The sequence below is a fragment of the Corvus moneduloides genome, chromosome 7 (genome assembly GCF_009650955.1).
Source record: "Corvus moneduloides isolate bCorMon1 chromosome 7, bCorMon1.pri, whole genome shotgun sequence".
NCBI classification, from domain to species: domain Eukaryota; kingdom Metazoa; phylum Chordata; class Aves; order Passeriformes; family Corvidae; genus Corvus; species Corvus moneduloides.
The window spans coordinates 13,449,579-13,476,376 of record NC_045482.1 but is presented as its reverse complement, the minus strand read 5'-3'; the positions used below and the strand labels follow the sequence as shown (position 1 = coordinate 13,476,376).

The window sequence follows — 26,798 nt, the reverse complement described above, 5'->3', positions numbered from 1 at the left end:
ACATTTCTTTTCCTGACAGGATACGGGATCAGAGTTTAAAAATATGCATTATGAAACGTGTGTTGGGGGGCAAGGGGGTCAGTAGACAAATTAAGCACATTGCTGGCTGAGCGAGAGAGCCTGTGAGAGGAGACAGTTCAGCCGCAGGTCCCTGCAGTGGCCCCGAAGCCGCGGCTGCGGGCGGGCGGGGAGGCCGCGCAGGGCCGGCTGAGGTGACGGCTGGGCCTGGCTCCGCACGGCCGGGTCACCGCAGCGACGGGAACAGGGCAGCGCAGCCGCGGCCGGGGGAGGGCCCCAGGCGGCCTCACGGGCAGCCCCACCGCGGCCGGTGCAATGGCCATGAGCAAGCAGAGTGCCTGGCCACTTCCCTCACACTCGGGGACAGAGTGGGATGGACTGGCATGTCGTGCCCCACGGCCACTGTGGCCTGGCAAGAAGAGCCTCCAGACTCCTCAGCCAGCTTCCACACAGGCAGGGGAAGCTCCATGGTTGTGAACAAGCTCTCCCTTTACTCATGTGTCCCAGTGACATACTATCTGCTCCAAATGCAAACCTCCTCTTGGGATGTACCTGATTTTCCCCTGACAGAGGTTGGCCATGGAGAGAGTAACCCTCGTGTGGGTACATTTTTACTTTTGTCTCCTAGGGTCCCCTCAGAGGTCCCCTCTCCTGGGGACACAGCACACACAGGACTGGCTGAGTGAGCGGCTGGCTGCCCCCACGCAGCCCCCCAGGCCACACCAGGAGAGAGGTGGGATCCAGGCTGCAGGCCTGCAGACAAAGCCAGGAAGCTGTTGCTGCTCAGGCATTTCAGGGGAGGGCATGATTTCCACAACAATAAACACATCTGATTATTTGATTAGAGGGAAGACGGTGTCCCCAGGAGGAGGTCCTCAAACACAAAAGACAAATAACTCATACCCCCGCTGGCAGTGACAGGGCAGGAAGATGAGGGCAATGTCCTATTGAGGCTTTGATCAGCCAGGGTCAAGCATGCAAGCTAGCATGGCTGAAGACTGACTAGGAAGAGGTTCCTGCTGCAGGACTGTGCCTGGCCCTCTCCCAGCCCTACACTTGTCTTTTCTGCAGTCCTTCACCTCTGTCTAAGAAGCAATGTGGGAGCCTCCTGAGGCACATCCTTCCTCCTGACCCCTCCTGGCTCAAGCAAGGCCATGTCCACTCCGAGCCCCTAAGTGCCAGGCATCACAGCACATTCCTCTACTTCTGCCACTTACTCATCTGCATCTGCTAGGAGAAGCCAGTGAAAGAGGCTTCTTGGTCTCATATCATGCCTTTTGCCATGGTGCAAGTGGAATGATGCTGAGATGCAGCAGTGGCTAGACAGGAGAGTGATGGAAGGGCAGAGAAGGTAATTTTCCAGTTCCATTTCTCCTGGGCACTTGGATAGTCTGGCCATGGTCATGGGCACTTGGGAATTTTCCTGTCTCCTGGAAGGTCAAGCTGTCCCCTTTCATTCTGCCATTAGAGATGCTGGGGACTCTGCATGTCAAGGGATGGTTCTCAGTGGTGCCAGCAACTGCTGATCCTGTGATTAACTGATGGTCTGGGATGGAGGCTGGATAAAGTGTTCAGTGTAGGTGTTTTACAGCTGTTCTGTGCCTTCATAAGACAGGTGGCCCCAAAGCCTTGGTGCCCCAATAGCTTGACCCACATGAGTGCCTCCTGCAGAAGAGCCCCAGAGCAGGAAGGAACCATGTATGCACAGAAACGGGCTTGAAGATCTGAGCTGCACTTTTACTCTCCCTTGAGCAGTATGTGTAAAAGTAACTTGTATTTGGCCCACAGAATTGTGGTGCTTGGAAGTGAGAGCAAAAAAGAGATTATTTGGCACTTGGAGACAGGAGTTCTCCAAGATCTTTACAAACACAACACAGCCCTTTCAAGTGGGAGAGACCCTTGCTTATCTCCTGCATGGGGGGAAGCACTGGCTGAACACAAAAATCACTGGCACTCCAAAAAGCAGGGTAGGCAAAGAAAGAAAAATAAACTGTTGTTTCAAATACAGGTTTCTACACAGAGTTGTATTCCATAGATGCAATATATAGATCTATGTGTGGGCAAGCTCTCAGATTCTGGTCCCAGGTTACATCTAGGAGTTTATTTAATATATTTTTTAAAATCTACTTCTCCCTTTGATATATGTATGTTCTGTGAGGATTTCTGTGCAGACATAGATGGAATAGCCTTGTATGTTTTTATATTCCCAAAATCTTTTGTCAGGCAATCATATTTATAAGGCTTTCCTGTTTCATCTTCCCCAACAGGCTGGAGCACTGGAAGTTTGTGCTGTGCATGCTTCATAGCCTCTCTCACTCCCCAAGCTCTTTTCAAGCTGAGTGGCCAAGGTCACAAGGAAATGTTTGCCAGTGTGTCATCTCACACCCTCAGTAAATCATCCCAATATCATCTGGCTCAGAGCTCTTAGAAATCTGGACAACCTTGACAGAAGGTGTAATGGGCTGGGAAATCCAGCGGAAGAGTTTTGGGGAACATGAGACCACAAGATACGAGTCTTCCCTGATCTGCCACGAGACCTTAGGTCTCTGCCCAAGAGCACAGCTAGAAAGCAGCCCCTTAAATGGATGCCACATCAGAGATATTGACTTACCAGTGGCCTGGGTACTATTACCCATGAAACTTCAACCTGGGATATGAGTATCACTGAGAGACAAACAATCCCATCTGCAGCCTGCCCCTTCGAGATGTCTTCTCTGTTTATAGAAAAGAAGGGGGTGGTGAGCGTCTGTTAAAATATATAACTTCCTGGCATCGTCTTTGAGGAGTCATAGCTTTCAGTGGGACTCGTCAATCAAAACTGTCTAGGCACAGCGGTCAGTGCTCCTCAGCTTCTTCCTCACAGTGGCTGTGGCCAAGGAACAGGGATGCTAAAAATAGCTTTTCTGTCCCAAAATATCTTGACTTATTTGAGGTTATATATGTAAAGGGAACACTGATATTACATATTGCTGGTGCCCTGCAACCAGCGCGTCCCTGGGGAAGCAGAGATCTCTGGAAACCTGCAGGGAGAGTAGAGGAGGGAAACCATGACCTCAGGGAACAAAGTAAATTTTGCAAAGCAGAAAGAGATGCTTGTGTAACCTCCCATAACTACAGGCTCTGAGGCAATTGCCAGAAGAATCACTAGGTTTGGCTTAAGCTAATGAAAAAAACAGGGAAGAAAGCTGTCCTTTCCAACCTGCACCCACATTCTCATTTACCTTGGGCAAAAATAAAACATGCCTAGATATGAATTCTGCATCAGAAGTAGTATTTTACACCAACTCGCAGAGGGTAAATGACTTCTTGTGGTATATAGCAGTGGGAATTCAGGCATGTAATGTAATAACAGGAAAGGATTTTTAGATTTGTCTCAGAAACCCTCCTAGCTCAGACATTATAAAAAACAATGCCAAGCTTTCATATCTCTGTGGACACAAGACAAGAGTAAAACTTTCTTTTAAAGAGTGAAATACATCTCCAGTTTGAGACAAGTTCTCTATTTTGAAAAATTGCTGCAAAAACCATGGGCAAACAGCACCTCACATCTGAACAGCACATTGCTGTTCCTCAGCTTTTTACTGGTGTAATTAAATGCCACAGAGCAACTGCTTAACCAAGTTCTTTGCTTAGTAAATGTTTCCTTAGTCATTTGCATGGGATGTGACAGGACCAGATCCAAGCCTCGGTCAGGGCTTCCAAGCAAATTCACAAAGCAAATGGTACGGAAAAGTCTTCTAGTGCTGCCTCTTGGGGCGAAACAGCAACACAGCACAGCAAACCAGGATGGGACATGAAAAATACAGAATGCACTTAGAGCTGACAGCCATAGTGTAATGTGACCCCAGTCACATTGGTATTTGATTAGCAAACACGACTGGGAAACAGCCCTGCTCTTAGGAGAAAGAAATCTTTCATATCCCCTACAATCAAGCCCTCAGCTTTGTTTTTTCTGGGAGATGGCATCTGAATGCTTCAGCAGAACAGGCTGTTCTACGAGAGCCCATTACCCCCGTGTGTCCCTGTGCACAGGACTTCCCCGGGGGGGCCGGATGAAGGAGAAGCAGCTTGCAACAGTCCCAGAGGAGGTCTGTACCAGACGCTCGTGGCTTGTGATCCTCCCAAGTGCCCACTGTGTGCAGGGCTGAGATCATCACTGCAAAGAGGGAGAGCTTGTGAATTTGTTTGCTGTGCTTTTTAGTTCAATTATTGGGAGGTGACTGGCAGGTGAGGGGGACACAAAATTTGTATGTTGCTGCAGGGTCACTGGCTCAAGCCACAGCGTTAAGCTCTGTCTCTCTCTGTGGGGTCCAACAGAAGGACAACCAACAAGTCCTCTTCCCCTCCAGCTCCTCCTCCCAAGGCTACAGATGGCGGGTTCATCCTGCACACGAGCCCGGACACTTGCTAGCCTCTCCAAAGAGGAGCTCAGCATAGCCAACCATCATTTTAGGGGACAAAATTAGAGGCTCCAGCTTTCCTCTTTCCCCTCCTCACCCGCCTTCCCCCCCTGCTGCTGCACCACCATGTCTGTGATATTTTATTTCAGTCAGCTTTGGTTTGCTCCTGAAATCTGCCTCACTCCCTCTCTCCAGACATTTCATTTCCCTTGGAGACAGGTAAATAAGTAAATAACTGTAGTCAAAACCCTGTGTGAGTACCGAAGCCTGGAGTGCTAGGAAGCAACTAGTGTGTCTGATTTTCCAGTGAAAGTCCAGGTGCAATCTCGGCAGCATGGCTACTGTCTGCCTTTCAAGCAGATGTCTTCATCTAAAGCCCCCGCCACCACCCCACTCCCTTTGTGCATCCTCACAGGGAGGATGGGAGTGGGAGACAATATAAATTAATATCCATTGGAATGACAGCAGCTGATGCCTTGCATAGCGGCGAACACGTGTCTTAGAAGTAGAGTGATTAGTCGTAAAACTGTAGAGCTGAATGTTTATGCTTGATCAATTACAGGAAAACAATAGATGGTGGTTTTTTCCAAGTGGGAGGAGTGAGGGGAGGGAGGCTTCATCCATGAGATTATTTTCTTCTTTTTTTTTTGTAATGATAGCTTCAAAGAATATGGGGCCTAGTTACCAAAGAGGCCGGCAAACAGCAGCTTCTGAGAAACCCACTGGTTGCAGGCAGCACTTTGCAGTCTAAACCTCACACAGATCTTGTTTTTCCAAACTTCTTAACATTTATGAGGAATGGATTCAGCTGCCCAAAGCAAGGAGTATGTGGGAATGAATTAGGCAAAGCTTTCTAGTGCACAAGCGTGCATGCTTTATGTGTAGAGGCCTTCAGCTGGAAGAAGTCATTTTTGTTTGTTTCTATACTTAGAACCTCTCCTACTGCCCCAGTTAAGAAGTGCTCCTGTCAGAGCAGTGTCATGTTAGTGGCTGCAGTGTGGCATGGGAGTGTGCCTTCAGCTCCAGTTCCAACTCCTTAGCAGCACTAATTGCAAACACAGTCTGTGTCAGTCCCCACATCCGCAAAAAAAAAAAGAAATTGAGTTACGTTTTGCAATAATTCTAATGGAAATGCTAATAGGATGAACAGCAATATAAGGCCAGTGGATGACCCAGCAATTTCATCTGTGCTGGCAACGGACAACCATCTAAACCACGTTCGGGTAATTCTTCCTCTCATTAGCAGCACAATAACTCATACACACAAATCCATAGGCATTTGCTATAATTTTTTAACATGGCTGGAAATAGAAGTAAGCACATGCAGTATGCAAGCATTACAGCATGTGTTGGCTGTAAATCTGTCTGGAAGTGGCCTGATTCTGTTCCTGGTTAAAGCAGTGGGAATTTTGCCATTGACTTCAATGGAAGCAGGATGGGATTTTTTGGACTTATTTTAAAGTGGAGCTTTGTTTCTTTGGAACAAAGTTTTCAGATTCACAGCTACATTTCAGTACTTGGCTTGAACTCATGTTAATTCACCTTTCATGTGTTTAACAGATGGGGCTTCGTTGCTGCTCACCTTCTGTTTGGCATCAGCACTGTAACCAGTCTCCGCTGGGTGACAGCCACCTGTGGCTGTGCTGTGGGACTCAGCAGAGAGAAGGAGGGAGCTCACATGGACATCTCTGGGCACCTTTGGTTCAAATGTGTTAGAGCACTTGGAAGAAAAAGCCACTGCTTTCATGTTTTTCAGCAGGTGAAAAGTCAAACTGTTTCTTAGAGCACCTAGGATTGAGGTGAGTGGTGGTGAGGAGCACGGGGGCCTTTGCTCTGCCTGGAATGGGTCTAGTATTCCTGTGTTGTGTCATGTAAAGTGGGGGTAATTGCAATCACTATGGCTTTCCTAAACTACCTGTAGCCCTTTGGGTTAGCACTGTGTTTCAAGTACTAGGATATACATATATACTTTTAGCTTAAATGTGTAAGGAAGAGGCTTATAGATGGTATGTGACAATATGTTTCTCTGCTGCTGCCACAGCAACTTTTGAACCATTGGACAATTGCATCAGAAATACAAATCTCCTGCAAGATTTCTAAAAACAGCTGTCGAGATAGAGGTACCATGTTAGTGCCATCCTGTCAGGAAAAGCCTGAGCTCAACCTTTATTATGCATCCATGACTCCAAACACATGCAAAGCACCTCTAGGAAAGCAGCAGCCATTTGTCCCATTGCTCACAAAACTAATTGCTTCATTGATATTCATTTCTGGTGGCCACAGTATAAGTCTACCTCTTTTTTTCTCATCAAAGACTACACTTCAATGCTGCTCTTTTCTAGCAGCTTTCCCTGCTCCCACCTGGCTTCCTTGCTGAGCATCTTCAGCTCCCCCTTCCCAGCTCTGCCTCTGCCCTGCTTCCTACAAAGACCCTTGGGCTCCTCTGCCAATGTCTTCTCACTTTCAAGGAAGACACCTCTTCTCCTTCACACTTTGCTAGCAGTGTGATACCTAGGCCCCTTCTCTCATTACTCACCCAGGACATCCTCTCTCAGCTGTTGATGCTTTACAGCTCACCCCTTCACTCCCCATCTGAAATTCCCATCGCAACAAAAAACTCAGGAATGAGACAATTAATATGTATTATTTCAATAGGAGCCTAAAAACAAAAAGCTTTTGCAACAACTTCCCAGTCAGAACCACAGAGACTATTGTAAGACAGAAAAACCTAAGAAACGGCAGCTGTAAAATATATTTAAAAGCCTTTATTCTTTCCTATCACAATGTGGCAAAAGAGACTAAATACAGCTTTCCATTTGTTTAACTAAAAGCTGCCATTCCTCAGTCTCTTTGATGATAATGATACCCACAGTTAAAATCAAACTGCAGCACACACATGGAAAACTTTGAGCTCTGTACCAACTTTGCACAATGTATTATTAATAGCAAGATTTGTGAACCCACATGCTCACAGGTGCTGAGAGCAAGGAGAAGCCTGACTGTGCTGGGCTTATGGTTGATGGTGATAAATGCAGCACACTGAGGAGGAAAAAGAAAAACCTGCACCTGAGGATTGTTTGTATTACAGTAACCACTGAATCCACTGTGCTGTGCATGGGGAGAGACCAGTCAGGAGTGCAACATCAAGCAAAGAACTCAGATAAGGGGGGTGGGAGGGAAAAGGTATCAGCCATCCCATTTTGTTGACATGGAAAGGAAACAAAGTTTGGTGAGGGTCTGGTACTGCCCACAGGGTTACACTGGGGTGGGTCTTGGGTCACATCTCTGGCTCAGAATGACCAACAGGCCCTACTGATCCTCCGAATCTGAAGCTTCATGGCCGCAAAGCCACCCCCAATTTCAGAGTGTCTGATAATAGCTATTCTAGTGCGCCTTTTTACTTCAGCAGATTCTTGCTGCCGAGCTCTAGGTTTGAACTTCTGAGACGCACAGCCTTAGTTTGCAGAGGACCACGTGCTCCTAATGTCCTGCGAAGGCAGCTGAGCACAAGAGTATTTTCACTGCCCTGCTGTAGAAGCTGCCCAGAAAATTAGCTTCTTCCTGACTGTTGTTCTGCAATCCCAGTTCCCTGGAGGACCATTTGGTGCAGTTATTTGAGGCATGGGCTTCATGGCCACCCTATTGACTGTGAAGCAGCCTTAGCACCGTTGATTTCCATAGGAATTCACACTAAAAAATCAATGGGGTCTGTGTGCAGGATCCTGAGGAGAGAGGGGTGACCCGTCCTGGGAAAAAAGATCTTCTCTGCAATGATAAGGAAGCAGCCCCATCCCCAGAACGAAAGGGAACTCTGATTCCAAACATTCACAGAAAGGGAAGGGGAGCAGGGTAGGGCTCCTCCAAGATTATGGATTTCTTTTCTAGGAAGTGCATAGATGTGAGGTCTGACTTGAGATGTGCGCTTATGTCAAAGGGAGGATTATGAAGACAATCTTCAGCCTGATACATCCAGCAGAGCTGTCTTCAGCAAGATCCTACTGCCACTAAGAACTTTTTAGGAAGGTAAACATGTATGTAAATTCAGTATCAAACATGCTTTGCAATGTTCTCAAAACACAGGAGTGTTTGGCCATGATGAAAACACAGCTCAGCCTGGCTTCCAGCTATCAGCTGGGATCCTCTAGATCTGTTCTGATCTGTCTTTTATTAGCAGATTTTGCATGGCTTTTTCTGTTATGTGATTCCTTTTTGAGGTCACTGACATATGCTAGATGATGTCAAGCGAAAAGCAATGATTCCCTTAGGAATCACTGACTTTGTGGGACATCCTCACCTAAGTGTTCTGTGTTAAAAACCATCTCCAAACAACAATTCAGCAGCATCAGAAGTTCCTACCTCTGATATTGCACAGGCATAGTCAAATGGCAATCTCTCCCTACACAGTTTACAACTTAACTAAATGCTAAAGTAATCCACAAGCTTGTCATCCGTATTGTATCTGGCTCTTGGTTTTCATCTGCTTTGTCTCTTCAGATTGTAAACTGTTTGAGGCAAGAACTGTCTCTGAGTCTGTGTTTGGACAGAAGAGAGGTCCCGGTCCTTGCACAGCCAGGTACCATAATAAATATAAGGCACAATAATTTATTTTAAACTGAACATCAAAGAAAAGAAAAGATTAAAAGGGAACGAAAACCTTTCACAGCTCGAGGCTTTCCCCCATGACAATGCTCCAGAAGAATGTGCTATCTGCTGGAGGGAGCTAACTGCTAACCCCAATTGCTGGGAGGGCTGTGCAACGTACCAACACCACCACCACCACCACGGAAGTCACACTGGAATGTGCCTGGGATGGGGAGGGAGGGAGGGGGAAGGAGGGTGAGGTCAAAAGCTAAACCATGATAAGCAAAAGAGAAATCCCTTTAAAATACACACATGCATTTTCTTGCCAGAATGTATCAAGCCAAGAGCCAAAGCATGGTAATGGCATTTTGTTTATAGGAGAAGAGAAATAACTTTTGTCCTAAGAACTTTTTTTGCCAAGTTTCAGGCAAAGGGGGGTCTAAGTGACTTGCTGGTTTAAGAATTTGTGTATTTTTACGGAGGTGTTTTAGTAAGACTGGTGGCATGGCCCTTTCTAGCACTGAGCACACAGCCCTGTAAGTGCTTACTGCAGACCATGGCACACCATGGAAGCCAGCCCAGCGGAAGGCTACGGCAGCACTTCCAGTTAAAGACATCGTGCTGGCTTTGCAGGGCTCAGCCACTTGGGTCACTTCCAGCCATCAGTGAAGTTGATGGATGAACTCCCACCAGCTTCAGCAGGTTTTAAATGAGGCCCTTGGTTTGTGGCTCTATCTGGGTAGAGGTCCACAAATGTGTCCCTCTAATGCTGTCTGTGGAAAATTTGCTGTTGATCCAAACTGGAGTGTGGTCCAACTGGATCTTCTCCAGAATGAAGCTGACCATGTGCTGCTCTGTGGGTAGCAACCACAGTCAGTGGGCCATTTTGGGTGCTTTTAGCAGGTGAGCATGCAGAGCTTGGGTCACCTCACACAAGAGGTTTTTTGATTTTTTGAGAGTCTTAACTGCGCCCCCCAGTAACAGTGGGGTAAGAAACTCAAGCCGCAGTCAAAGCTCTCAATAGCAAAGCCCACAGAATTGCCAGGGTCTGTTGGAGGAACAGATGGCCTTTACAGCTCCATGGTCTCCTCTTTGCAAGTGAGGAGAAGCTGTGGGAAATCACCACCTTCCTAACAAGCTGGGGAACCAGTGGGTGTGTGGAGAAGGAGCATGTCAAAGCGGAGAGGAACCAAGCAGGTTATTTGTGGAGATGGGGTTTGGAGGGATGGCTCCCTGCAGGCTTGGGGATTTGCTTAGCAAAGGGACAGGCTTGCTGGCACACTAAAGCAATTCAGGATCTGTCCTTCCAGCCTGTGTGTCCCCCTCCCCTCCTCCATTTCCCCCTCTGGGTCCATTCACTGTGCCAAACAACAGCATGCAATCATCTTGTAGGGCTTATTTCTGCCTAATATACCTACCCAGTGAGGTTTCAGTGAACATTAAAGTGGTAGGTGGAGCCTTTAATGAAGTTAACCTGCTGAAACCAGGAGAGCATTTGGTTGAAGTACACCTGAAAGCCCTGGATTACACAGCAGCTTTCCATTGCCTCCTTTCATACCACTGCTGTATTGAGAAATAATACAGCACCTTTATATTCTGCCTAATTTAGTCAGCTTGCTGAGGTCTGAAAGCTTTTTTTATTAACTCTGAAGATGCAGGGTCTTTTCTTCCCTGTGTCAGCACCACTGCCCTGCTGCACAATCTGCTGCTCGGAGCAGGCCCCCAGCAGCACCTCTGCACCCCTCCCACCGCTCAGCACCTCCTGAGCCAACAGGAATCGCTCTCCCTCTCTCTGCTAATCCCATGATGGATTTTAAGTCCATTAGTTTTCTTCCTCCCTATTTTCTACCATTTATGCATTTTCCCCCCCTCCTCTTGTTCTGTATCTTTGCTTCTTTCACCACCTCCCTTATCCACTCTTCTTTTACCTCTGCTTTTTTCCCTTCTTTTTCTCATTTCTCCTTCTCAGGCTGCCTCAGCACTCCCCTCATTTCCCCTGCAGCAATCAGTGCTGCTCCTGCACTCTCCCCAGAGCCAGCCACTAGCTCCTGGCACCGCAGCAGGGCAGTGCTGGCCCAGGAGCCGTGTGGCTGCTTGAGCTTCAGGCCACACCACAACCGGGCAGTGTGAGCACTGCACGCCAGCAGTGCTCCTCCTGTATCAAATATCTGTGTGCAGGAGAGGCAGGGGGAGAAAACAGCTCCCTGCCACCCTGAAGATAGGCTGGCAGCTGGAAAAATGGGGGGGGAGGGTGGGGGGTGGGGGGACACGACATTATAGAAGGAGGTGAGCAATAGCAGGGTGGGTGGGTGGGTGGGCAGTAACAGGGTGGGCAGGAGTGGGGTGTGTGGACAGTAAGGGGGTGGGCAAGCAGTGATGGGATGGGCAAGCACTTGCCTGCTACAGCACACAAGAGTTGAAGGGGCAGCCTCTGGGCTTGCTCTGCAGCCCCTGCTTAGCAAATTAGCAGACATGGTAGTCCCCATGAAAAATTAACAGGGCAGCTTGCTAATTAAGCCACCTCTAGACTGGAAGTTTATGGACTTGAATGCAATGTGCCAAACTGCTTTGTCCAAGTTGGGGTAGTGGCCTGCTTTTTGAGTGTGGACAAATTCCTCAGCAAATATTCTGGTTGAAGGCTAGGGCTAATGGGATGCTAAGGTAATTATTGGCTGTTTGTGGCTATAAAATGAGATCTTGTAATCATGCACCTGATAGACTAATAAAAACATTTTACATGATGCACTTAGAGCTTTTTTGCTGAGGATCTCAAAGCACTGTCTGGAGGAGGAAAAGTGCAACAAGAAGTCTGCATTTCTGTGAGGAATTGGGAGACAACCCACGCCATCTGCCCCCATGCCCTGCGTTCCCGCCCCTTGGATACCCTGCCAAAAATGTTTGAGTCCCTGCTTTCCTGCTGACTGACAATACTTACGGTTTTATCTAGGCCGGGTATCATTTTTCCCCCCTCTCATTCCTAACCCTGTTTCAGTCCTGCCGTGTTGTTTTCTCTGGAAGGCTGTCAAGATCCAAAATAGTATGTTTTGACATAAAACTGGGGGAGACACCCTGTTTGTCCAACTACTCTGGAGCCCAGAGAAGGTTACAGGAATACATGATGGCTTGGTTTTAATTTTATTTTCTTTTAAATCAGGATTGAGAAAGGCTCTAAGGGAAAACTTGGGGAATTCTTTCTTTACAGACACCTCCTGATGGTCAGTTCATGGGGAGAGAAGGACTCATTTAGAAAGAGGAAGCTGTGATTGAAAGTAAATGAGGCTGTATGATAAATGTTTAAAAGGAGCTGCAATTAGAGGGAAGAGAAGACCAGAGCTGCAGAGTGCCAGGGAAAACCCTAGGTACACAGGCCCTCGGGTCAGCAGCAGGGAACTAGGCAGTGTTTGAGGAGGCTTTCTGCTGGAGGGGAGGAGAGATGGGGGAAATTTCACTGCATCACAGCTCTGACTAATGCTTGGGCTGCAAAATTCCTTCAACCAAATTTAATGCAGATGGTACATTAAATATTACAGTACCATTAAATTACACATTGTCTCATTTTCTATGAGGTTTTGTGGATGTTTCTGACGTACAGACATGGAAAAATGCTGCAGTTCCCAATGGGTTTGGCGAGTGCTTACTTGTGGGTTTTAAATACCCACAGGAGGACTGAGCAGAGCCCAGAGCCCTGAGCCCTTTGGCAGAAGCAGGACTTCCCAGCACGGAGAGCTGATGAGGTCCAGCCACCCTTGGGGCACAGAGCAATGCTCACAGCAGCAGCAGCTGCCCCTGGAAACAGGCAGAGGTAAGCTCATGGTGCATAGCATCACCTTTTGCTCAGTGCCCAAACCCCTGAGAGAGGGTTGGAGTTTTAAAGGCTCCCAAAAGAAGTATTTTTGACGCTCTCCTACCTGAGCTGGAGTAGTAGATATCACCAGCTCTATCATCATCCTGTCCTGAACAGCTGCAGTAGTAGAAACTGCAGTAGCACTGCATGATTCTTTAGTTGTGCCTTTCCTTTCCTGACAGTGGCATGTTGGGGAGAGGAGACGTGAGATCCAACACTAAATACAGGGCTGGATTTGTGGAGAGCAATTGAAAACCAGCTGAGAGAAAACCCTGTGGAGCAGCAGGTAACTTCATTTCCCATCACCATTTTCTTTCCTAGGGTTATCATCTCTTCATTCAGTAACAGATCAGAGCTGTTATCAGTTCAAGGTTGTGTTTGCACTCTTCTATTGACCTTAACCAGGGGAAACGGAACATAATGGAAGAAAAATTGCCCCTGTGCCATATGGTACGTAAGATGGGGCTGTCTCTGATTAGGGCTTGGTAACCTCTTCCTTTTCCATGCATGTCTTAAGAGAGGAATGATGCATGCTGTGGGTTTATATTACACTCTGATATCTGTGTTATGTTTTGCAAGGGCTATTTATACACGCAAAAAATCACACTTCGCTAGCTTGATAGTAGTCTAACTATAAGCGAGTAGTAAATAATAGTTGCATAATTCCACATCAAAATACAATAAATAAGGCAGTAGACTCTGTTGCCACTGGCTTTGCATTGACTTCAGCAGGTTTTGGAGCACATTTGAGCCACAGAAGATGCAAAATCAGGTATCAAAACACACACAAGAAGAGGGATGCTACAGCCCTCAGGGTAATGGCTGAAATATCAGATCTATCTGTCAGGCCAAATCTGTTGCTGTCAATGAACTTCCACTGGCCTCAGAGGAACTCTAAGCGTTTGTGTTGTGTGAATGTGCTTAAACAGGTTGGCATCGTGATTTCATTGACGTGAGCTGGTAATGCTACTCGTAACTGATAGACAGCAGAGTACAAAATAATTAGTCTCATCACCCTAAATGAATACCAGTGAAACGTTCTTACTTTCCCTCTCACCCACACAATGATGTATCTCACTTCTGCCACATGCCAGTATCTCTTCACTAATTACCAACTTAAAAAAACTGAGATAACATAGCTTTAATCGTTTTGTCTACTGTTTATTTGGAAGTAGGAATCTAAAATCTGGGGACTTATCAACAACATAAATGATATGTTTTTAAAAAGCTTTTTGGTGCAGGGTTTTAGGGCTCACTTCACTTGCTTTGAAATTTCACCTCTCAAAAAGGGTGGAGCTGTGAGTTAGCCCCAGTTTGCCAGATACCAGCTCTTAAGCCTGTTGTGGTCTGTGAAGATAAGCAATGTCCCAGCAGTTCCAGCTCGGGCAGAGACTCCCCACCCTCACAGGGTAAAGGCGAACAAACTTTCCGAGCACTTCTAGGATGACTATGTGAACGCTACTCTCGGTTTGTGTTTTTAAAGAGCATCCCGAAGAAAACGGGTTTGGAGCTTGGAAGCCAACTGTGGTGCAGTCCCGGAGGAGTTTGCATTTGTCCCTTGTAGCAGCCTTTGCACCGCAACGTGGGTGCCAGGAGAGAGGCAGCGTGGGGCTCCCGCTGCCACTCCCCGCTCTGGCAGGCGGCTCTGGCCGAGGCTCGGCGCTTCTGGGTCTCGGCCGGCAGCGGCGGAAGCCCACGAGCAGGGGCAATTCTTGTCCTGATGCTCCCCCATCCGACAATTTCTGGGTGTCTCCCTTCGTACAGCCGACTCTTTTGCCGTTATTTCCATCAGGTTTGGTTCCTGCCTGCGCTGCGGGGCCGTCAGCGCTCGGGCGGGGGCCGGCCGGCACCCGCGGCACGGCAGCGCGGCCGGGACGCGCCCGGCTCCGCGGGGCCACTCCGCGCCCCGCGCTGCCCCGGCCCCCGCGCTGCGGAGCCGCTGCGCTGTCCGCGGGCGGGGCGGGCGGGGCGGGGCGCGGGGGGCGGCGCGGTGCGCGGGCGCGGGGCGGTGCGCGGGCGGGCGGGGGGCGCGGGGGGCGGCGCCGGCGCTCGGCGCTGACAGCCACATGCCGCCCTGCCTGAAAAGGCTGCGAGGCGCCGGCGGGGAGGGAGAGGAGGCGCAGACGGCGCCCCAGCCCGCACCACCGCTGCCGCGCCCCGGGGGATGCCGAGGCGCCGGCCCCGCGGGTCGCCCTAGGGGAGAGGCGCTCCGCCGGCACCGCCCGCCCCGCAGCCCCGGCACGGGGAACGCCGCCGCCCCTCGCTGAGCGCCGCCGGAGCTGGTCGCGAGTGGGGCGCCCACGGGGGCGCGGCGCGCTCGGGGTAGGGAGGCGAAGCCCAGCCCCACAGCCTCGGGTCTTGTGCTGTGGGTTTCGGGTTTTTTTATAATTTGTTCTGGAGGATGGATACGTTTCTTCTCGCCTGGGGATTTCTAGGGCTGTGCTTGCCCGGCTCCGGAGGTACGACGGAGACAGGTAAGGCGCCCTTCAGGGACGAAGGATGGTCCTGTCCGCCCAACTTTCGGGTTCCCGGGCGCGGTCCCGGTCTCACGCATAGATGCTTTGCGTGGGAATAAATTTAGGGAATACATGAGCGACCGGCCGCGCCACGCAGCCTTCGCAGCACGGGTTTTGGAGGGGCTCATGCGTGCGGTGGGGCGGGGATGGCGCACCCCCGGCAAGGAGCGCAGCGGCTGCAGCCGCGCGGCTCCCAACGCCCGGCGTGAAGGGGAGAGGGGACGGAGCCGCACGGGAAAGTTGCGTACTGGTTTTTTGGGGAGCTGCGGGGAAGGGAGGGGAAGCGGTAGGGACCAGCCAGATGCCGGACACGAGCATCCGAATGCCTACTACCCCGCGCCGGTTGCAACCTCGGGAAAGTTTAGGTGAGAAATTAAAATCATCTGGCGGGAGCAGGCAGCCGGGGCCGTGCAGGGCTGGGAGCGGGCGCAGCTTAGCGGCGGCACCCTCAGGAAAGGCTGCCCGCTGTGCGTGCGGGACCGGCACTTACTTTGCAAAGGCCGGGCTGTCCCGGGACAAGGCGGGTTCATGGCAGGTATTGGGACGCGAGTGTGTTTTTCTGTTCCTCGCTGAAGAACTAGGCTGGACTGTCAGAAGGTGCTGGGATGAAACCCGTCTTTGCGTTGCTTCGGCATGGGGACAGGAGTGGGGCAGGCTGAGGCTGGGCCCTGTGCTCCCCGGCCACTGGCTTTGAGTCTCGGTAATGGGGGCAACAGGGTCCCAGTCTGGAATAGTCTCGGCAAGAAAAGGATACGCCGTCCAGTGCTCTCTCGGGGCTCCTTCTGCGCTCAGGAGCTGCCTGGCAGGACGGTAGTGCCAAGCCAGCAGCTGCCGAGCTGTGGATTTGCCTTCCCGTTAGTCGGGGCCTCGGGACATGGCTCAGGGCCCTGAGCTGCGGTCTGACCCGAGCAGTGTTAGATGATGGCAGAGTGCATTCTGCCTTCTCCTGCCCCAGAGCTTTGTGGCCACCCAGCTTCCCCTTGAAAAGGGGAAGTGAGAGAGTCTCTGCTGCCTGAGAAAATCCCTCTCTTTTGCAGAGCGAAGCACAGACATTCCCGATAAACATTCAGATGCCGGTTGGCATCATCTCCTTCCTTACGGTTATAAAGGAAAGGAAAAAAAAAAATCCCATCTTTTGTTCAAGTAGGAAAACGAATACACACTTGATGGGATGAAGAGAAAGGGCAGTGTCCTGGGAGGCCCTTGCTGAGCGCAACAATCTTTTCAGATGATCCCGGTTGCAGAAGCAGTGTCTGATCTCCTGGAGTGTGTTTTGTGCTATGGCAGATAGGGCTGTAACCTGAGGCTGGCTCCTGATGGTGCACTGGCCAGCCTGGTTGTGATCCCTGTGGCTGCTGAGTGCGCGTGTGTGCCTGTGTCCATGCGTGCACCTCCTTCTATCCTGAAGTGAATTCGGCGCCAGGACTGTTAACTAGGGAGAGGTTTGTGAGCAAACCGTGTCTCTCAGGCCATTCAGTCGCTGCAAGAAGTGTTTATTTGAATGCGGGGTTTTCCCGGCTAAGCGGAGCATCACATGGTGTTGGAGCCAGCAAGGAAGTTGCTTCTCTGTGGCCGACACCACCGGTGGTTTGCCGAGATGATGATTTGACCGGCTGCAAACCCGATCAAATGACTTTATTGCCAGCACAGCGAGCAAAGGTACGGGGTAATGGGATGCAAACCTCGATCAGGCTACACTTAGCTCCAGTAAATTAGCCAGCCTAGTAAGGAAAACATGCCAGAGGTAGATGGATTTATGTTTCAGTCTGGTGTATCTGAAAGCCTTCCCTCATTATGAGAGTCCCTCTTTAGGTTCCCTAAGGGAGGTTAGTAGAGAGGGGAGACGTTTTTAATAGACAATAATATGATAATCCACATGGAAAAAAACCTCATGCAATATTTCTACAGTAAGAGATAAACAGTGCAGCTGCCAATTTGTATGTAGCCAAGCAAACCCTGAGATAACCATGGGGGAGAGTGGGTGGGAGACCTGTGAAGATAAATCTGAAGGTTCGATGGCTGTGTGTTTTTCATTTTTCTGTAAAAAGCAATGAAGCAAGAAAGTAACAGATTTGAGTGACCCAAGTACTAAGCCATTCAGATGATGTTTATGCAGCTCTGAGCAAAGCTTACTCTGAAGCCTTCCGAATAGTTTATTTAAAAGCTATTATTTTTAGTAGTGACTTAGGAGAATGCAGCAAGGTGGGAAGGGGGACCAAAACAAATTTCTGCCAAGGAAGCACACGGCCACTTATACAAACATGCGCACACACACACCCACGCGAGCACTGAGTGTAGTGCCTTATGCCCGTGTGCTGTTAACTCAGCTCTTACTGGAAACAAAAGCTTTTTTAGACTAGGAATCACATAGTTGTCAGAGCATTACTGAAAACCACTGATACAAGCTCAGTGGGGGGCTCTGACCCAGGTTAGGATGGTGCATTTTGTTTTCCTAGTTTTACTGCTACAGAAAATCATGGTGTGTGGTGTCTGGAGTGACAAGCTGCATATTGGTCCCAGAGGGCTCTACGGAGGCGCTTCCCGTTTCCCTGCCTTGCTCCTTCTGCCCCCCGATCCTCCTTCCCAGTATCTACTCTGTGTTTGGCACCTTGTGCGTGGCTTTAGAAGGTTAAAAGGAGAAAGCACCCCACTTTGCTGGCTGGAGAACGCAGTGCTTCCTGTCCCAGCAGCCGGTCCAGGCAGGCGGGTGGGTTGGTTTCCTAGCAGAAACCTCTGGTGCTGCCAGGCACCAGGACATGGTGGCCTTGTACTGCAGATAGCTTGAGAGGAGAAAGCATCCTTCATGGGGTTTAGGAAGCTGTCAGGTTCAGATAAGGCTGGGATCCTATCCTGTGGGACCCCCAGTTGTATTAATAAGGAAAAATTAATTTTTAAGCACTGGGATTGCTGCCAAATTATATGACCTCTGACAGACCAGCTGTGCTAGGAAAATAAATTGTCTACATCTGAGACCCGTGATCCTATCTGAAATCGAAATAGAAAAAAAGTTGTCATTTAGCCACAGTGGTGGGGGCAGATTGCAGCAGCCTGAGAGCAAACTGGAAGCTGCTAAACTTGTTCTCCATTGTGTGGTGAAGTCACCACCACCGTGCCCCCATGGGGTCTTGGGAATACAGTTGTCTAATCCGGGAAGTGTGGAGAGCTGATGTGCCTGCACACACCCAAGCTGGGGCTGATGGTCTCAGCACGGGGGTGGGGGCAGAAGTGGGGTGTGAACGTTTCCAGCTCCATCCTCACTCTGTAACAGACCTTTGGCACATTTCTAATTATAATACACACACACAGACAAAGAGGTAGTTGGGCTATTTTCGAAATCCCTGTCTACACCCTGGTGGAAACCGCAATACTAGCAACAACATAAATCAGGGCTGTTGCTAACAGTGTTGCACATGGCTTAGCGCTACAGTAGCATGGGTTTAATCACACTCAGAATCAAAGGGTCAGCCTGCTCCCTGCCTGAGCCAAAGAGCAATCTCAGGCCAGATCCTGAGCCAGGCTTGATGCCTGTGCAGTGAAAAGACGCAAACACAGACACGGAGGAGAGGTTTGTCAACACGAGGTCAGCAGGCACGGGGCCAAACACTCGAAATCACAACTTGGATCTGTAACCCTTTCTATGTGCAAGCGGTGCCCATGAATCAGGGAGAACAGCTAGAGTGATGCTGGGAGGCTGGGGCTCCAGCTACAGCCTAGGTGAGGTGACGTCCTCCCAAGCAGGTTGGGAAAAGGGGTACAAGCAACAAGTTGGCATGCAGAATAGCCTGAAGTATTGCTTGCAGGAGTGGATAGCTGTAGGGACTTTCTGTTGGACTGCTTCTTCCCCTCTCTTCATACTTGTTGAGTCAAAGAAAATGGGCTCCAGAGATGAAGTTCTGGGCTTCAGGTCTTTGAAACCTGCACTTATTTCTTCCAGTGCATTTGAGACAAAGGCAAGACATCTGCCCAGCTGTTCTGCTGGGTCACCCCTAGCTGTGAAAGTGCTGCCCGTGTAGGGCTTGAACGCTTGCCCTTTTCTATGTCCCTTCTAGGAAGATGGTGAAGCCAAAAGTATGCTGTCCTTTTACTCTGTTTACGTCTTATTGAAAGGCTCCTTTGAACCCCCTTTTTAAAGAGGGATGCATGTGGAAAGAGGAGGGAGGGAAACCCCAGCCCCTTGCACACACACACGCGCGCGCACCCACACACACACACATTTATAATCTTCCTGATTCTTCCTTTCTCTTTACAGGCACACAGATCTCTACCTTTCCTCTTGCTCACAGAGCCCCTTCAGTCAGGAGGGACTGCCTTGCTGCCTGCCACACACATGCATGCTTCTGCATCCGTCCCTTCCCTGTGCTGTCCCTCACACCCCCAGAGCCCCTCAAAAACTTTCTCCCTCATGCACACCCCAAGCTTGCTGCTGTTTTCCTCTCTGTTTGACTGCTGAATATGTTCTCAGCAGGTAACAATGTGTTTAAGATGATCACCAGAATGTGCAATAACTTTGGTGCTAGTGGTGAGGCTCAGCAGCAGCTGGATTTGAGCACACTTTCAAAGGCTGAAGCCATTACTGCTCGGCAGCATGCATAGGGGGACCCGTGGTAGGGCTCTCCCTGAGTGGCTCAGGAGGTGCTGCTTCCCTCCCATCCCATCCGTGGGGCTATCTGCAGCCAAGGCACTGCACTGTGCTCTGAGGCTCCAACAGGGCCCCTGGGAGGGAGGGCCAAGCCAGGGGTGTTGTGAGACTGAGAGGCTCTGCCAGTCACTGTGCGAAGAGGCAGGGGTAAACTGCCACTGCCTGATGGGGAAAAACAGGATTCCATTTCAGAATGGACCCTGACAGATGAGTTCAAAAGGTGTGGGGAAGCTGGGAGGGTGTGGGGGGAGATGAGAGATGAGATAAGCTTTTTTTTTTCTTCTCGGATTTTTTGTAATAATAATACTAATGAGTATTTCAGAGGCATTGAACACCTTTCATCAAGCCTGAAGCTCTTTAAAGAGGAATTCTAGGGGAATCTTTTTTCCATGTGTACAACTAGAAATGCCTCTTGTCTCCATGGCCCTTGAACCAGCCTGTTATTGACAGCATTAACGGGGATGGCTCAGCAAGTTTTCACCACCATGTTTTTTCACCACATAGCCTATAGGTAGGGTGGCAGGCTGCCATGCAGGAAGCTTCAAGCTTCCCCAGATCTGTTTCCCTGCTTGCAGTACTGGGGAGTCAGAAACCGCCTGACCTGCAACTTGACGGTCTCCTAAAGCTGCCACCTATTCCTGGGAGATGGCAGTGTGTTTCCATGAGACTTCAAGCCCTTGGGAGCCTAACAGAGAGGCAGGCATGATTTCTCCAAGTTCAAAATGCAGTTATCCACCTCCCTTGCATGTGTACACACACACTTACATGCTCTCCAGGATGATTACTGTAGCAGCCAGGAGTTGTAATTCCAGACCCACAAATTACATTTGCAAGCAAGCTGGGAGAATTGTGTGTACACGTATCTATAGAAAGACTAACACTATTAAGTTGGTTGCCCTATTGGAATTGCATTTGCCTCTGATATAAGATGACAAATAATATAGTTAGTGAAGTTGGATAAACAGGATATAAAATCTCATTAAGGGTATAAGAGAGGGGTTGGACAGGATGGACATTTAAAGGTCAAGGTTGTCACTGGCTCAAGTGGTACAAAGCAATGTCAGCCCCTATCCAGAACCCCAGGGGTAGAAATCACCTGACCTCCAGTGATTTCAAAGCAAATTACCTGGATTTGCATGCAGGATTTGGCCCTCTCATTTTCCATGGTGAAGGTTGAGTAGGTCTCCATTTCAGGTTTCTACTTAATTCCTTTGTGGATTAACATGGGAAAAAAGTTGCAGGTATCAGAAGTCTCCAAATCTCCTTCTCTCTCTTCCTCCCTCCAACATTCTCTTCTTATTTAAAAATAATTTGAAATGATCTCTTTTTGCAAAGGCTCACAGCTAAAATGTTCCATTTGCTGAGCTTTCCGGTGTTCCCCTTTCACTGCTGTCCAGTGCTATAAAATGAATATATTGCATCCCTTCCCAGTTGCCTTAGGAAGCAGTCAAATGGCTGCATTCCTCAACTGATGGATTGGTGCGTTTCTTTCTTGCTTAAGCCCAGACAGTGTTTTATGAGCTTGTCTCATGACAGGCTTGAGACACTTTGAATTGAACAAAATCCTAGTTCAAATCACAAAAGCAGTCTTTAAATTCTACTTCACTGTGTCTCTACTTTTAAGTGAAATTTTAGTTAAACTGGTAAAAGTCCTCAATGAAATGTTCAGGAGACTTTCCCTGGTTGTGTGAAATCTCAAGACATGGATGTGGGTAGTGCTCCGCAATGAAATGTGCATGTAAGAGCCTTGTGTTGTTCGTGTGTGTTTGTCCATTAATTTGTTCAGGAAGCCTTTGAAGCTTTATCTCACAATCCAAAGCAAACACGCTTCTGCTAAAATGATCTATGCTACTGGGAATAAAATACCTAATCTCATTAGCTTCCTCTGCACTATGTCTCTCTGCTTGGCCTATGGCTAAACTGTATGATTTAAGTCCGAGAGTTCATATTTGTGTTCCTGACTCCTGCAAAAGTTGTGCTGTGTGGTTTGGGGTGAGAGCCCCTGCCACGTTAACTATGCCTAGCCAGGGTCAGGGCTCAGGGGATGAGGTGGGATGAGCGTTAATGGTGATGAATCCTTGGCAGAAGAGATCTGTTTGTCTCCTCCATACCAGGGTTTGGCAAAGTGCTTGAACATGCATGTACCTTGAAAAACTGATCCTTGAAGAGCTGTGTGACTAACAGAACTGAAACATGGGTTTCCTGCACAAGGGCTCAAGCCAAATTCAGCAGCTCTGAGACAAGTGGGTCATGTATGCCAGCACCCGTATTTTGCTGTGTTGTCAGAGGATTGGCAGGGCAAATCTCCTGCCCAGTGCTGAATCCTGGGACATGCAAATCTGCAGTGGTTGAATGAGAGTGTGAAGTTGGGCTGGAGGGCCTCATGCCAGGAAGAGAAGTGACAAGGCTAGGTGGTGCATCTGCCTGCTGTGGAACTCCCACATCTCTCTCCCCTGTTGCTTTGCTGCCCTCACAGGCTGCTCTTTTCAAGCAGCACAGATAATGATGCTGCTGCTTCTAAGGCATCCAGAATACCTTAAAATTTGTGTGCAGCCCTGAATGATATCCCAAAAGTAAACTGAATTCAGCAGATCAAAACACGTGGTAGTTTTGTGCCGGACACTACAAGCTCTGAGAAGCTGTAGTATGTATGTTTGTTGTGAAACTGGCCTCTCTGGTGATGATTATTTTTGTTACAGGCAGAGTTGGCTTTAATTTCTGTGTGGAAGGTCCAACAATAACAGCGAGCCCTGATCTCCTGGGGTGAGGGAAATCCAGAGGGGTTTAATCGGCAGGAAATTCAAGTAGGAGAATGCCCTGCTCCCGGCCTAAGGTTTCAGCATGCGCCTGATGAGCTGCAGAGCTGAAAAACCCTAAGTGTGGGTGAAGGTTCCTGGGGCCTGGCTGTTATTTTTGGGTCCTCTGAGTGACGATTGCTTGTTGTGGCCTGGGGGAGGCAGGAGGAGACCTCATCAGCCTGGGTGTCTCCAGCAGGTCAGGGCAAAGAGGAGTCGGCCCCTTGTAAAGGGTGAGGAGCTCAGCTGCTGATACCCATCTCCATGGGAAACTTTGGAGCTGCACACTGTACAATGCAGCATTTGTAGGAGTTCACCCCTCGTGAGCTTCTCCAGGTCTTCTTTTCCCATCCCTGTGGCTTGGTTGTCATCCTCTGGTGTAGTTCTCCTGTTGGGGTGGCCCTCCATGGAGGGGGTTGCAGGGATAATGCATGTTATGGTGACCCTTGATGAAAAGGGAGGTCTGCAGATTTCCCAGCCTGACCATAGTCTACTCCAACACTGCCAGGTAGTAGTGACCTCCACAGCCTCCTTTGAGGAGTCTTGCTGCTCTCCTGTGGCCTCGTTGTTGGCACCACACTCCAGTGGCCCCTCTACCATGTGGACTGGCAGGGGCCCCAGCAGTTTGCTTTCAACACCTGCATTTTGCTTACTGAGCAACGGGATGTCCCACACACCTGTCAGACTTGGCTTGTACTTCAGAATTTAATTTTGATTTTTTTAAGTGAATTCAGGGCTGGCAAAAGCTGCCAAAGCCCATTAGCTATGGAACATGTCTTGCTTCCAATGTATACAGCCTGAGCAGTAGCCATGCCACTAACCTTTTCTTTTTTCTTTCTTTTGCATGGGTGCAATGCATCAGTTTGTAAGGATCCATTTACATAGAAGCTTGAGCCCCTACTGTATACAAAACAGGCCATACTTTATACAGAAATACAGTGGTTGGCATGACTGCTGAGTCAAACCCTTTGCCCATCAGTGAGCATGGTGATAGTTTTTTTGTTGTTGCATGTGTTCACCTGCTAGATATGTGTTCACCAACATGTTGCCGTTGCACATGTTCACCTGCTAGACTCACCTCTGTGAGTCAAAAGAGGAAAAGCCCAACAGAACAGTTACAGAAATATTACAGTCATTTTGCCTCTTCAGATAACTCTAAGAAGCCTTCAGTTCCCTGATATGCTGTTGCCCACCATGTGGGCAAGGCAATGCTGCACTGAAGTAGCCCCCTTCATTTCTCTGGACCTTCTTGGGGAGGAATGAATGAGAGGACAAAATATGTTCCTCTGACAGACACAGATAATCTTTCCTGCAGGTGGGAGACTGCTCCAGGAAGATGGTGACATTTTCGTAGTAGTATCTGAACACCTGAGGGATGCGGCTGGTGCTCTTGTTTACTCGAGGTTCACCTGCTTGTCCTGTTTTGCTGGAGAGACCTCAGTTGGGCTGGGCTGGGCTCCAGCCCCTCTCACTGAGGCTGTCCTCACTGGCACCAGCAGTCCAATTTGGGCACCAAGCTGACCTGAAATTAGGATCAAGCCTAGGGTTTTCCTTAGCTCAGTCCCACCGACCTGTGATGGCCTTGCAGGGCAAGGGAGAAGTTTCAAGGTCAGGGTAGAACTGTGTTTCTGCTCCTGAGTTCATTTGTTGGGGAAGAGCTGGAGCAAGCTGGAGGCTGACACCTCTGTTCACATGACAGTTCCCCTCCAACTGGTTGAGTTGCAAGGTCTCACAGGGTGTTCACAGTATCCAGCATGAGTAAGGGGCTAGCAACTTCTGAGTGGTGGGTGATGTTGGTGGTATCAGCCTAGCGGGTAGCATGTGTGTGAAAGCTGGAGAGACGGGGAGAGGATGACGAGGTGTGGAAGGATTGACTGTATTTTCATTGTTTCTAGACTTTGCCCTTTCCAAGAAAAATAATCTGCAGCTTGAATATTTTTATTTGCTGGAGGGGGTGGACATGTGTGCAAACGAGGTGTGAATTTTTATGAGAAGGTGTGAAAGTGCGTACATGAGTGAAGTGTGAATTACACGTCTATTTGTACATTGATGTCAACAAGTCCGTGAATTTCTTCTTTCCACGTGAATGTCTCTTTCTCTCCCTCCCTCCAAACCCACATAAACACATGTGTGGGCAAATATGCCTTCCTGAGAGAAGATATTTGTGCAAGAATGTAGGTTAGTAAATGTTTGTGTGTTGAGCAATCTCTCCTGTGGAACAAAACCAGATGTTTTTTGGTATTCTCAGCTCTTCATGGCAGTGCTGCATTTTTTCCCCTCGTATTTTTCAGGATACTTACAGGATTATTTTAAGAAAAAGGGAAGGCTGCAGATCTGCCTCTGGGTGTGTGCAAAGAAAGTTATTTTGAAGAGTGAATGTGTTAGAGGGCATGAAAAACATGGGGGAAACTGAGTGTTTTTTCATGGCAAAGGAAGCCTCTCTGGCCCATGATGAGCCCTCCTGTTGCCCTTGGTTTTGCACAGGACACATGCATTTTATGCAGGCAGTGTGCAGGCAGCAGGTTGTTTATTCAAAGTGCTTTTTTGCAGGAAGCATTACTGCTGAGGGGTCCTGTCTGACTCCTGTGGCTTGCCTTGGCTCTGGCAAGAGAGCAGTTTGAACACAGGCTGGGATGTCCCTACCAAGAGCGGGCGGACTTGTGGCAGCCTGGCAGGGGACACTCCTGGGACATGGCAGACCCTATGGCAGAGGAACAGAGCCAGATGACAGCATGGGGCTGAGGCCACACAATCTGCACTGCTTTGCTTCTCCTGAGTGGTCCTGGGGCTTTGCAGTGAGTGCTGCTGTGGAGGGAGAGGAACATCCCTCAGGACCAAGACAGTGGGGAACACTGTGGAAACCCTTGGCTCATGGAGCTGCTGGGATGTGTGGTTACTTTCCAATATCAAGGGTGATGCTTCTCTGTGCCTTGGCTCCCTTGGGGGTGTGGGATGTGCTGCAGGGCCTTGGGAAAATCCATCTGCACCCTCCTGCATGTCCAAGGTCATCCAGGGCTGTGGGGATAACCTGACAGGGGGGACAACCCATGAGGGTTTGCATCTCACATTGTACCCCAGTGCTTATTGTCAGGGAGGGGAAGGACTTTCCACAATGTGGGACCAGGGTCACGCTGTATGCCTGTGAGGAGGGGCTTAGGGTTTTGTGGGGTTTTGCCCATTTTGGTGGGTTTTGTGTGTTTTACTGTGTGTGCAGAAGCAATGCTGTCTTCTGGGGGCAGATGTTGTAGCCTATGGGTCTGGGTGCTGGTACAAGGGGGTGGCAGAGGAGTAAGGGAAGCAGGACACATGATGGGGGCCTCCTGAAAAAAGGGACTTTGGGATTTGTAGTGCATTATCAAGCGACCTCGTGGTGCAGGTTTTCCTCCCAGCAAGTAATGCAATAATAAATTTGATTTGCAGCATTCATGAGATTAAATGTTTTTTTTATTATGAAATCACCCTCTAGGGCCTGTTCTAGCCCAAAGCTGAGAGAGCTTCCTCTGCTTACCATGCAGCCATTGCCAGCCATTTGTGGGCTAGTCCCACAAAACCACCACTGCTGCTTATCTGTGTCTGCAGCTCCAGTGGATGGGTTAGCTTGCAAGTCTGCTGAGACGGGTTTGTTGGGGCAGGCGGGTTGGGGAGGGAGAGCACAGCAAGCGGAGAGGAGTTTTTATGGGGCTGCAGGCTGGAGCCAGGAAGGACGGGTGCTGTCCTTGGCTCTGCCACACAGTGCAGGTGGGCCTGGGCTCACCATCATCCTTGACATGCCTCAGTTTCCTTCCCTGGAAACAGCTCAGCTTTCTGCCCTCCTGCAACTGGATTGAATTTGTAGTGTCCAAATTCTGGTGTCTCCTGAGGCAGCTGTGGGAAACTGACAAAGAGCAGCTTGCAAAGGAGGCAAAGGAAGGGACAAAATGAGGCAGCTCCAGATGATCTGATATCAATCTGTCTCTTACTTTATGGCTCTGTAATTGCCTTGGCAAGAGCATTCATTTCTCTTTT

General features: G+C 49.2%; 1 protein-coding gene and 1 long non-coding RNA gene across 7 annotated transcripts in view; both read left to right on the top strand.

Moving 5' to 3' along the window:
• On the top strand, nt 1–9,204 carry LOC116446554. The gene is made up of 3 exons (XR_004241262.1): nt 1–6,217; nt 8,304–8,441; nt 8,913–9,204. It is a non-coding gene; the product is annotated as an uncharacterized LOC116446554 (long non-coding RNA).
• Nucleotides 9,205–14,970: 5,766 nt separating this feature from the next.
• The window catches only part of NRP2 (neuropilin 2), an 89,751-nt gene continuing 77,923 nt past the window's right edge, over nt 14,971–26,798 (top strand). For 3 of the 6 annotated variants that reach the window (XM_032114591.1, XM_032114588.1, XM_032114593.1), the window contains exon 1: nt 14,974–15,317. In XM_032114591.1, the coding sequence (XP_031970482.1) occupies nt 15,245–15,317 (73 nt within the window). In that variant the 5' untranslated portion in view covers nt 14,974–15,244. Of the gene's footprint in view, nt 15,318–26,798 lie in introns of all 6 variants that reach the window. The other 3 variants (XM_032114590.1, XM_032114592.1, XM_032114587.1) reach the window with 2 other exon arrangements.